This window comes from Gastrolobium bilobum, unplaced genomic scaffold (genome assembly GCF_033153095.1).
Source record: "Gastrolobium bilobum isolate Gb01-03AN ecotype WA unplaced genomic scaffold, APGP_CSIRO_Gbil_v1 utg57893, whole genome shotgun sequence".
Lineage (NCBI taxonomy): Eukaryota > Viridiplantae > Streptophyta > Magnoliopsida > Fabales > Fabaceae > Gastrolobium > Gastrolobium bilobum.
The window spans coordinates 80,194-93,223 of NW_026897690.1; the positions used below are offsets into that span (position 1 = coordinate 80,194).

The 13,030-nt window shown below is 34.7% G+C and overlaps 2 protein-coding genes across 2 annotated transcripts; one reads left to right on the plus strand and one right to left on the minus strand.

Moving 5' to 3' along the window:
* Positions 1-966: 966 nt before the first annotated feature.
* On the plus strand, positions 967-3,976 carry LOC133309329 (28 kDa ribonucleoprotein, chloroplastic-like). Its single transcript, XM_061510091.1, has 4 exons — positions 967-1,540; positions 1,652-1,753; positions 2,792-3,091; positions 3,380-3,976. Exons 1-4 carry the CDS (start codon positions 1,070-1,072, stop codon positions 3,440-3,442), a joined length of 936 nt encoding a protein of 311 aa, XP_061366075.1. The 5' UTR covers positions 967-1,069; the 3' UTR covers positions 3,443-3,976.
* A 2,355-nt stretch (positions 3,977-6,331) lies between these two features.
* On the minus strand, positions 6,332-9,150 carry LOC133309331 (protein-L-isoaspartate O-methyltransferase 1-like). Its single transcript, XM_061510093.1, has 4 exons — positions 8,884-9,150; positions 8,488-8,758; positions 7,443-7,607; positions 6,332-6,849 (listed from the first exon to the last, which is right to left on the minus strand). The coding sequence occupies exons 1-4, from the start codon at positions 9,118-9,120 to the stop codon at positions 6,599-6,601; spliced, it is 924 nt and encodes a 307-aa protein (XP_061366077.1). The 5' UTR covers positions 9,121-9,150; the 3' UTR covers positions 6,332-6,598.
* Positions 9,151-13,030: the final 3,880 nt, after the last annotated feature.

Here is a 13,030-nt window from a genome sequence, read left to right on the forward strand (position 1 = left end):
GCAAAGGCACGAGTTGGACTCTTCACCGGAGTTCGTAGGACAACTGAAAAGCAAAAAGAAGAATACGAGAGTAATGGGAGCAGACCAGAGTACGAGGGTAGAGAGAGATGGAAAGGGAGTTAATGACACCACTAAGAGTCTGGCAGCTTTGAACTTCCCAAATCCCTTAAAAGTCACGAAGCTTCCTCAACAAGCTCAGCCCCACTCAGATCCAATGGCTACGATGACCTCTCACATGTCGGCAAAATCCTCACCATCCACATCCTCAGTTGGATCCCAGTTGGCACGCACTAACTCCACCCAGTTGTCCCTCACGTGCTTCAACCTTCGTCTATTCCAATTTCCAACACGAATCCCTCAATTGCTACAGCACATGGTTCCAATTCAGCTGGGCTTGAGGACAAGCCCATTTTTGGAGGCGGGAGTGATGTAGCAAGCCCACTTATCCAATCTGATCTGGTTAGCAAGAGATACGGGCCATGAGAAGGAGGGACTGCCCAACCTATCTTAAGGACTATGTTGTGGGCTAGAGCACCTACAGTACAGTCCGTTAGAATAATTACCAATATTTTCAATTTGCATTTTAATTTCCATAGCTAGCAAGAACCGTATGATGTAATAGAGGATGATATCAGTAGCCCAAGGGCCTAATATGAAGATATAGATTCAGAAAATTGCTTTCTCTCAACCCTTCCTTCTTCTTCTTCTAAAACCCTTAATCCTGTATTGCTTCCATTATAGAATCATTATAAAAGGGTAACTCAATTGGAGGCCAACTTAGTGAGGACCATTTTTGTGGAGAATGTTGAAAGAGAATCTAAAAGCCCACATAACAAACAGAGATGAAAAAAAAAAAAAAAGGCATTAGCAAAAGCCCACATCTCTATTAACATTGCGGTCACTATCATCTACCATTTATAAGTTTTTGTTTTATTTATTTCGTTTGTGATATTTTTGGCAGAAAAACCCTTCGGCCTTTCCTTTCATTTCAATCCCTTATCCTTTATTCTTCGTCTTCGACGTTTGTTCTAAACCCTTCACTTCACTCCTTCGCCTCTCGTTTTCTTACATGTCTATCACTGCTTCCATGGCCGAATCGTGCCTTCTCTCTTCACACTCCTCACTCTTCTACACCAAAACCAAAAACCTCTTTTTCTCTGCTCCCTCCAAACCCTTTAAACTCCAATTTTCGTGCCTCACTCCTTCAGCTTCACCTTCTCTCTCTCTAACCTCAAGAACCCATCGTTATCCCCTTCTCACGTTCGTGGCCCAGACCTCTGATTGGGCTCAGCAAGAAGAAGACAACACCGTCACCGTCGAAGACGAAGAAGAAGAAGAAGAAGGTTTCAACGAAACCGAAGCGGCTCTTTCGGAATGGGAACCCAGCGGCGAAGACGCTGAAACCGGTGAAGAAGTAGAAGGTGGTTTTGTTGAACCACCTGAAGATGCGAAACTCTTTGTTGGGAACTTGCCTTACGATGTTGATAGTCAGAAACTGGCCATGCTTTTCGAGCAAGCTGGAACCGTTGAGATTGCTGAGGTGAATGAATGTCTTTTGTTTTTTGTTTTTAACCTTTCGATTTTTAATTGGTGTTTTTGTTGTTGTGTTAGAACTAAAATGAAAGCGTGCTGGTGCTTGTTATTTTGTTAGGTTATTTATAATAGGGAAAGTGACCAGAGTCGTGGGTTCGGATTTGTAACCATGAGTACCGTTGAAGAAGCTGAGACTGCTGTGGAGAAGTTCAACCGTTATGTAAGTTTATATGATTAGTTTGGTACTAGGTTTTGCATTTGAATTTTCATATAAAACTACGTAAGGTTGAGTTCCATGTGTGTGTTTGAAGCGTGTTCTATATGGTTGCCAATTAACTGATGATGACAGGAACTTACACAGTTGAGTCCTTTTTTTTGTGTGTTTAATTTTGTTGTACTGTGTTATTTGTGTGGCTTTATTGAGATGGGATAAAAGTATGATAAAATGTTGCACTTGAAAGCGTCTTGTAGAAAATTGAGAAAAGAAAAATGGTTAATAACTTGGTGTTACCAGTTGATGTCTTCCTAAACTCAATGCTCGAAACATGGTGTGAACAAATATGTAATAAATATTGACATCATAACATAAATTCTGAATTAAAATAGACACATCAATGTTCCAAAAGCAAAAGCCAAAACTAGTCATTTATCCTCATTATATTATTTGTACAATTATTGTGGTATTTCATCCATATTCCAACAAAATTAAAAAAAAAATAAAGAATAAAAGTAAAAAGTGTAAGATGTAAGCTTGGTGAATGAGTGTCCAAGAAGTGTTTGACATGGATACATGCCCAACACCAGTACGGTCACCATTTGGAAGTGTTCTTGCTTCTTAGTTCTAATCCTACCTTTACTCCATGCCACAACAGAAAGGATAAATAGAAATTTCCGTCCTGAACAGATAAAGAGGAAGCTTGACATATTGATAAGTCTTTTTTTTCCTTGCTTTCTCGTACACTACAGTTAACCAGCTTGGGTAATTGCCACTTTTGTTAGCAGTGCAGACTGCAGAACTAATACTATAGAGATGCGGTGGTTTGCTCTTCCTAGATTTCTTATTAGTGTGTAAACTTTTTTGCATGTGCAAAGGGTTTTTGAGTATGACACTTTGTTTTCCTTTTATACAAGTTCAAATGTGTCTTCCATGTCATTTGCATGCAAAAGCACATCTGCGTTGTCATTAATATATTCTACTAATTGCTTTTATTTGTGTTTTTTTCGATCTTTTGGATCTTATCCATTTTGTATTTGACAGGATTTAGATGGAAGACTTTTGACTGTTAATAAGGCTTCCCCAAGAGGGTCTCAGCCTGAACGCCCACCTCGTAACTTCAGTTCACCTCGTAGCTTTGAGACTGGCTTAAGAGTCTATGTTGGTAACTTGCCATGGGATGTTGATAATGCACGGCTGGAGCAAATTTTCAGTGAACATGGTAAGGTTGTGAAGGCTCGGGTAGTCTATGACAGAGAAACTGGTCGATCCCGTGGCTTTGGCTTTGTCACAATGTCCGATGAGACGGAGATGAATGATGCCATTGCTGCTCTTGATGGTCAGGTATTACTCAAGTACTTATTAAACTACCAATGGGTATATGTACATCCATTAATAGTTAAAGTTGCCGAAAGGTGAATGGAATAGGATTGTCATGAGCCCCATGTTCATGAGGGAAATGTTGAGCTTGAAAAGTACTGCTTTTGAAATTTCCTGTTAGTGTGTGCGTGCGCGGTGGGGGCTCGGTGAAAACAATATACCAAAATTGAATTATGGCAACGACTACTTGTATAATTGTGTGTGGTTTATTTTTTTGGATGATTATCTGATATGGTGGTTCTGCTATTGCAGAGTTTGGACGGAAGGGCAATCAGAGTGAATGTTGCCGAGGACAGGCCCAGGCGTACCTTTTGAGTGGTACCAACCTCAAGTAATCCCCCATGTCAGCAGCTGGAGTTCTTTCTTTTGTTAATTGCTGAGGATATAGTGTCAATTTTTCGTGAAAAATTTCCTTCTTGGGCTGCCAGTTTCAGATTAGATTTACGTATTTTACTGTTAATTTGATGTCAAGATGAAAAGTAAGTTGTAATTCCGACTCCCGAGATTTTGAAGAAAGTCTTCTTTGCTGATTTTTCTTTTTGCTATTTGTTGCTATTTATGAAATGAAAAGGAGGGGGGTGTTTCTCTTGCAACTATTGTAGAGGTTGAGTAGTAAAATACTGCATTTAAAATTTCTGGCTTGTTTTGTGGTACTTAAAATTCAATTGGATAAATTGCATATTATTTCCACCGTACCCCGGCATATGATTCGGTTAGTTATTGGTATTTTTTTCCTTTTTTTAGATGTTAGTTATTGATATTTTATTTGAGGGAAAACAGCCAGTGATATATTGTTGGAAAAAACTACTTTTATGTTATTGGAGAGTAATTTTTCTTTCTCTAGACCCATCGATTTTTGTGTATTTTTTTTTTTTTTTTTTTTTGAGTGAGTAATCTCATCACATGGTTGTATCTATGGTAGGTTATTGTTTTTTATAGGGTTTTTTTAACAAATTAAAAAAAGTGACATATTTCAAAATAATTGTTTTTATTTTTCAAAAAAAATAGTAAGCCCCTAAAAACTATTTCAATGTTATTCTGAATTGTTAGAAAGAGTAGTTTTCACTGTTAAAAAAAAGAGAGTAGTTTTAGGGGAAAGAATTTTAAATTGAATTTTTTATCCTTGCATATTGCTCATCCTTATTTGGTTCTTATATGAAAAATATTTTTAAATTTGTACAAAAAAAATGTATTTTTAAATTATCCCTTCGCTTTCTCTTAATATTTAAATTAAAATTTTTCTTTTCATGTTTTGTTTCTAACCCTAATTAATTTTTTATTTGGTTACGTATATAAAAAAAATCATTGAGCAATATTTGATTTTAAATGAGATTTTTTTAATAAAGTTAAAAAATTAAAACTAAATATAAACTATACTAAACTGATGTTACTAATTAATCTTATATTTATAAACTAGTTTTGAGGGTTACTAAGCTGCCCCAAAGCCTATCGAGTTCTTCTATCTATGAGTTAATCTTTTGGATTAGGTTCTATTTATGAGTTTGAGTCAGAGAATTTTAGAAAAGGTAATTTTATTATTCCTTTTAAAACATTGATTTTTCTTTTTTTATAAAAAAAAAAAATTAAAGTAGTTTTCGTCATTAGTCGTTTAATAAGACGAGAAAATTATTATTTTAGTCTCTAAAATTTTTGATGTCAATTTGGTCTATGAAAGATAGAAATCAATTTAATCCCTAAAACATAGAAAATGACACCACGTTGATCCTTTTGTTACTTTTTTTTTTTTTACATCTTTTGTTACTTTCTACCCTTCTTTAATAATTGACTGGCCTTCATACTTGAGTACGTGACCAATATACTAAAATAAATCAAGTGTCATGACATTTTCTGCAAACATAACATCAATCTACCCTTTTTTAATATTTGGTACTGTACTCGAGTATATGGTGACCAAATCCCCTAAAAGTATTTGCCAACGCATTGTTCTCGAAATGTTATGTAGAATAAAAAAAACACACCTGATTTGGATACCTAGATCAAAAGTATGACATTTCGAAGTTTTATTGTAAAATTTCTAAAATTTTCTTTTACATGTCGGGCCTATAAATTTATAGGTGTTTTTTTTATATAATTGATCTGTTAGCCTATGTAGGTCTAAATTATAAATTTGGTCTGACCTATATTTTAAAAAATAAAAGGTTTGGCTCAGGTTTGTTAGCCTATTTAAGCCTATTAGCCCTTCGATAATTAAAAATAATAATTAAATAATAATATTATTTTATTATTCAAAATCATTAAAATAATAATTTATTTATGTTATTTAAAATAAATAATATGATATAGGTCGATATGTAGGATCAAGTCGGCATGTAAAAGAAAACTCTGGAAATTTTACAATAAAAATTCAGAAGATCATAACTTTTGACTCGGGTGTCTGAATCATGTGCTTTTTTTTATTTGTTAGAAAATAATATAAATCATTAAAAATGCTCTCTCAAAACCTTAAGGTTACCTATACAATATTCATGTTTCAAGCTCAAACAGCTTTTATGTGAGGAGATGTGTTAGATACTATAAATCATTAAAAAGGTCTTCTCCCATCATCTTAAAATTTTGGGTTGAGATGATTTTTACTTAGTTGAAAAAGTTGGTTCTGAGTTGAGTGAGCTTGTGATGTTGCAAGTAGATGGGTGTGTTATTGCAGCTTTGAGGACTCTAGGAGAGGATTCTGGGTTGTAGGTGACGAACGAGACTGTGTTCCCTTTGGTTTTGGGCTTTGGCAATAATGAACGGGGCATTTAGGTGTCGGGCCTAGTTATTGAAGGTGGCTTTAGCGATTAGACAGTGGCATTGATCGAGGTTAGGGATTGTGGTTACTGCCTTACTGGGGGTGACTATATAAGCAAGTGGGATTTAGGCAGTGACTCGATGTATGTGTAATATGTGCGATTATTGTTAATTTAAGCAATGACTGTAGATTTTGGTTTCTTTATAGATGGCGTAGATTTTGACATACAAGGGTTTCATTTTTCAGAGGAGCTGTGTGGCTGTTGTTACTACGAGAGTTTAGAAAAAGGGCAAGCCGTCGTGACAATAACCGAAATCACTGAAATATTTAACGTCCCATGTAAGACTGCTAAACAAGATATGGTGAAAAGACTAAAGTAAAATTTTCCATATATCTGAAACTAAATTAATGTTAATATTTTATAAAAAATCTTTACTAAAAAAAAACAAAACACAAAAACAGAAAACAGTCGCAGACATTTAATATCAAAATTATTATGAATCCATCCTGTTACAAGAACATGAACCTTTTACTATACAAATTCTAATAGCATGGGAGTACATCCAAGTTCAAACCAGTGATATCTGTAGCGTTAACCTTCCAAAATTCAGGTAAATTCAACTATACAAATTCTAACGGCATATGTATACATAATACATCCAAGTTCCAACCGCTGACATCTGAAGCATTAGCCCACCAAAAATCAGGATTTCGGCTTCACTTTAGTATCCTCGCAGTTGAGCTTCTCGACTAGTAAGGGGAACATAACGAACGGAGGTCTCAGTCCGTACACTGATAGAACCATCAGAATTCTTATCCACCACCTTTAAATCTTGAAATATGTTTCCAACAGGAATCACCATTCTACCTCCAGGCTTCAACTGGTCAATAAGTGGTTTGGGAATTTCTGGTGCTGCTGCTCCAACGTGAATGGCATCATAAGGAGCGAATTCTGGCCAACCTTGCCTTCCATCTATGTCAACACAACCAATAGTCAAATACTGAGATAGGTTATTTTACTTACTTTTTTTTCATGCCTACCACTTTTCAATATCATTAGATCAGAATTTCAATTAACCTTTATTATTTCTCTCTCCTCTTGAAATTCTGATCTAACCGTGTTGGATAGTGATAAATAAGGTAAGCATGAAAAAAAATAGGTAAAATAACTTAGTCCTATTTGAAATTATCAATCCACTAATTCAAAATTTCAAATAGAAGAAAATTTAACATAATCATACAGCTATAGGGGATCTAGTAGATGTTTCAATTCTCATGTATATAATTTTACACTCAAATCACGGAAAACCTTAACAAGAACAAATTTTTTGGAGCAACTCTAATTTCAGTTTTAGTGGACTCGATGACCTCAAAAAATTCACAAACCCTGACAATTAGGTTATATTTTTTCTCTGTTTATTCCATGGAATCAATATAATTTATAATTATTAAACCCTTTGCATTATGTCTTCATCCCCTATACCCAAAACAAGGACTAGATTTAACCGCCATGCTAAAATGAAAATCTTCAATCTTTCAGATTCACAGAGATTTCAGAAACCATACCACCAGCATGAACAGAAAGGGAACCATCTTTCAATAGTGTAGCTGCAGCACTTTTCTGAATATTCTCTATTGAAAAAGAAACCAATTCAGGAATATGTTCCACACCAACAGCACGGCCTTGGGGTCCAACCATCAAGGCAAAGCACGCAGTTAGATACCCTGTTCCTGAAAAGAGTCCCAAAATATGGAAATTGTGAACACCGACTGTAAGAGAATAATGAGAAATAGCGGAAAAAAAAACTGCTGCCAAATAGAACATCAGTCATTCCATATAGCAGATCTTAAAACAAACAAAACCTCCACCTTGAACTGGGATTATGCAAATCAACAGTAGAAACCAAATTGCATTTCAACAAACACAGTCACGGTTTTACATCATAGCATCTTCAAATTACATAGCTATGCCTATATAACTCCTCCAAGGAAGAAGGTTGTGCTAGAGGCTACTCTTCATCCACATTCTATTCAATATGGTGTTCACGCAATAATATCTAGTCTTTTCTACTCACCCTTATTGCTGCCATCAACTTGTACAAGTTTTACCATCTATCTCAATAATCAGTCAGTCTCATCAACTTAGGACAGTAACTTCATAATTTTACCAAGCATATCTATGCCTCATGAACAACTGAAAAAGCTAAAGCAGTTAGGGTAAAGATACATGAATGATTTTATATTTTATCCCTAACACGCCCTGGAATTCAACTTTTTAGTAGAAGAATGGAAACTGCAAGGATGGAACTCTCGAGTCTAAACCACTTGGTAATACTATGTCCTATGAAAAAGTTAATTTTCAGCACAAGATAGTGCCATGTGCATCCCACGCTCCCTTAAGCTATTAGGTGAAGATACATCAATGCTTTTTCAGTATATCTCATTATCTCTAACAACAACAAATCAAATTCACACAAATAGTAATGGAATACCTAAAAAAAAAACCCTTTTATTCTCTAACTAGCAAGCAACTTCCATTCCTCTTGAATGTGTTTGAATAAATTAGAAAAACAAGAATTAATTACGAAACAGGTTTAAGGAGAGTATATACCAGAGCCAATGTCAAGAGCATGCATCCCAGGCTGCAAATGATCCTCCAGCAACTGAAGGCACGTGGCATGCATATGCGGTGCGGATATAGTAGCATTGTACCCTATAGCCATGGGGGTGTCATCATAAGGTTCCGCTCCATTGGGTACAAACAAAGCCCTATCAACACTCTCCATTACTTCCGCTACCTTACTTGATTTGATTACTCCATAACGCTGCAATCTTTCCACCATTGCTCTGTTCTTACTCATCGCACTCCCAGAGCAAAATCTCTGTATTTTATTTTCGTAAAAATTAAATTCATTTTCGATTCAATAAATAAATAATTTTTTTTTTGTTTTTTGAAATAAAGAAAATAATACAGAGGACATGATTGATTACTTAATTAATTAATTACCTGCATCCTAAGGAAGAGAGTGTTTCCCGTGAGGAAATTAGGGTTTTGGAAAAGGGAGAGGTTGGTGATGATGGATACGGAAGAGTGAGGTGATGAAAGAGAAAGAGGACGGTGATGCAAAAAGCTTAGAGACACAGAATGTGTGCGTGTTGCATATGCACAACAGTAGCGGTAATCATACGCCAAAGCAGGGTAAGGAGGGTAGTAGTAGTTGTTGCTGTAGTTGCACGTACTCATTTCTACTTTTTCTCGATCTTTCTTTCTTTCTTTCCACACTTTTCCATTCACACGCTCTCATGCACACTCGTCATATACAGCCCACACGTGTCAACTCGTCGTTCAGGCCCGGGCCCTACATGGGCTTCTCGTTTGCATGGATTGGGCTTAGTTGTAACCCACCACTGAAGATGAAGCCTGCTTCCTAATGTCAAACAAAAAGAATCAGTATCTTTTACAGGAAACTTAAGAAGAAAGAAAACTGAAACAAAAAAAAACAAAAAAGAATTTTTTTTTTAACTAGCTAGCCAAGTGTGACAAACATGGAATAAAGTCAGAAATAATGCAAAAGTGGTGGTCCCAAAGATGACAGATCATAATGATTTAGACAAGCGAATTTATAAGAAAAAGTTCTTGTACATAATTTTAATTTAGAAGGCTTATGAAATTTTTATTCTAATATTTTGTATATAAATAATTAATAATACCAGGAGACATTCTTTAAAGCAAAAATAGGAATATTCATTATTACCATATTCCTTTCTTCCATCTTTTGAAAATCAAACCAGCCAATCACACTAAAAAAAAATTCGAAACTTGCATGTGTTGGGATAGGGTCCCTCAATCAACATGAAAGCAATTCGAAGAGGTCGACACTTTGAGGTCGGCTTGAAGTCACCAAGTTGACAAAATTACAATAACAAGAAAAATGCAAAAAAGAGAGACGGAGAGAAACATAACAAATTTTAACTTGAAAAACTTCTCTTAAAACAAACGAGTATAAACCACGAGACACTAGTTCAAAAAATCTTCCACTATATGATATTAGGATTACAAGAGATCAAACTTTCCTAGTCGCACTAAAGATACACTCAAGCTTCACCAATAATGGTGGTTACAAGCCTATTCTCTAAAGAGGTTTCACACACAAACTTTTCTTTAGAGGATAAACTCCCAAAATCTTAGTTAACCTAGTACAAAGGTTTTTATGTGTTTATATAAGGTTAGAAGAAACCCTACACCTTCCTCTAGAATATTTATCAATGATTAAGCGTGCACACGTTGAGCCATGCACCCATAAATGAGGTGCATGCTCAGCCACCAACATTAACACAAGAAACACACACATCCCAACAAATCTTCCCCTTTCGACTTTAATGCGTTGAGTTCAGTAGCCTGGCACCATCATAGCAGTCTTCAAATTTTCTTGCTAGTATTGGCTCAGTCATCATGTTGGACCAGTTCAGGTCAGTATGCACTTTGACGAGTTCAAGCTGTCAATCCTCTACCACATCCTGGATCCAGCGATATCTCACATCAATATGATTAGTGCGGGAATGATAGGTCGAGTTCTTTGCTAGATGAATAGCGCTTTGGTTATCACACTTCAGCTTGTATTTGTCTTGTGTATGGCCGAGTTCGTGAAGAAACTTCTTCATCCACATCATTTCCTTGCAAGATTTAGTGGCGACTATGTACGATCGGCCTCGGTCGTCGAAAGTGCCACATATGTTTGTAGTTTTGATTGTCAGGAGACTGCACCTCCTGCAAAAGTCATTAGATAACCCATGGTCGATTTCCTCGAGTTGGCATCTCCCCCCTAAATCACACATACGACTCGACACGAATGAATAATTTGTCAACCTGAATATGTGAGATTATTATGTGGGTTGGCACGATACGAGACAACATGATATAACATGAATAACTTATAAGAAAATTAATGCGGATCAGTATTGTGTTAGCGAATTGACACACAACATGACACAAATTTTTTCATGTCAATTTTTACTAACACAAACATTTCACGAATTTGAAAATGAGTTGAGCCGAATACATATTTTTCATATTGTGTTGAAAATTGTCACCTTAAGCACATATATTCTTGAGCAGTATTTAGCTCTGCATTATATAGATTGTCTTTGTGTGTTCGTGAACAACAACGGCATGTCACCTTGCATTGGTGCAAAAAATCATTTTGTGACTGAATGTACGTAGTGCATGCTGCTACAAATTTTGTATTGCTCCATCGCTTTTTATTCATTCTCACAAAGCCTTCAACTAAAGTTTTCTTGCCTTCCTTCGTTTTGAATGGCTTCATATAATTGTTGAGAATGTGGAGCCACTTCAAATAGGTTCATTGCCCCAGTCCAGAATACTATTAATCCGGCATGGGCTACATGGGTCCCTAGTAGTTTACCAGATAAATTGATAATTGTTGAGAATGTGATCAGTTGCATATCAAGAGGTAATTATATTTTATAATTTTTTCTTTATTACATTATTATTTAATAATTTTATAAATTAATTTAATTAATTATGAATAGGATACTCGTTGCATCTTACATTCTAGGCGAATTTATTTTGATGATCAACACATAGATATTGTAAACAAGTTAAAGACAGCCAAATCAAGTCTGGTGAGTTCAGCTTGCGCCAGATTTGATAAGTGTGTTGATTGAGTGATGAAGAACTAGTTACCTTCATTCTTCTTGAAGTGGATGCATGGTGACTTTTGGATGATGTTCCACTTCCACTTCAACTTGGACTTCCATTGACAGAGGCAAAAAAAATTTTAAGAGTGCGCGAAATAATAAATATATTTTTATTATAAATTTCAAATAGACGAAAATAATACATACTCACAATTAAATACTAATATGATTTTTTTGGGGGGGGAAAGGAGGTGAATAAGTGATCATTATGATAAAAAAATTACTGAAAAATTCATAAATTCACCTGTAATTTATTTTTTATCACTTATATCCCTATATTATTTTCTTATCAATTACCTTCTGTAATTTTTTTCCATCCAAGTCCACTTTTAACATTGTTAGTAATAAAACTAATTTGTCAATACTACCCTTATTTTATGTTTGTAGTTTTGTTTATCAAAAATTAAATCTGAACCTCAAAATAAAAATGGTGACAAAGTCTACTCGATTATAACTAGAAAATACAACATGTAATATGTGATAGAATAATAGTTGTTGGAAGGGGGACTGAAAAAATTTCACAGTACGCAATTTATAGCTAGATGTGACAAAATTGAGAAAACTACATTAACTAACCAAAAAAAAAAAAACAGTTATAAAGCATTGGCCCCAATATCAATATGAAAATTAAGACCTTTTTTTTATCTTTCTGCTCTTATCTATACAATTCAATATTAATTTTATATTTTGATAAACGATCTCTATACATCATATTTTTTATATGATTTTTTATATTTTTTTATATTCAAAAATAGAAAAAAATGTTGAGAGATATATGAAAAAAGTATTTCTATAGCCACTTTATATAACATTATCTACAACTACCTCTTTTTAACTAAGTCTGACTAGTAAGACATAGTTACAATTACCACTTTAGATAAGGTTGTCTATAGCTATCCCTTTTTAACTAAGTCTGACCAGTAAGACATAAAAATTGTATTATCTCTTTGCCACATTAGCCGACAATGTCTAAGGAGAGAGAAAAAAACAATTTTATTGTTATAACTATTTCTTACTGATCAAATTTAGTTAAAAAGGGGTAGATGTAGAAATACTTATATATATATATATATATATATATATATATATATATATATATATATAGGTAAAGAATTTCTCCAGTCACCGGAGATAAAATTATCTCCAGTGAATTCAAAACGACGTCGCTTTGGGATGGAAATCAAAGTGTTTTTGTAATTATAATATATTGTAGGGTTATATTAGTCTTTATCATTATAATATTTTAATCTTATAACCCCAAAACGACGTCGTTTTGAGCTCACTGGAGATAACTTTATCTCCAGTGACCGGAGAAAAACTTTTTTCTATATATATATGGGGGGAGAGTTCTTTTGACTCCAGAGTAAGACTTTTAAGTCTTACTCCCCATCTCAGTCGTTGATGGACAGAAATCAATGGTTGTCATTTATAGTGTA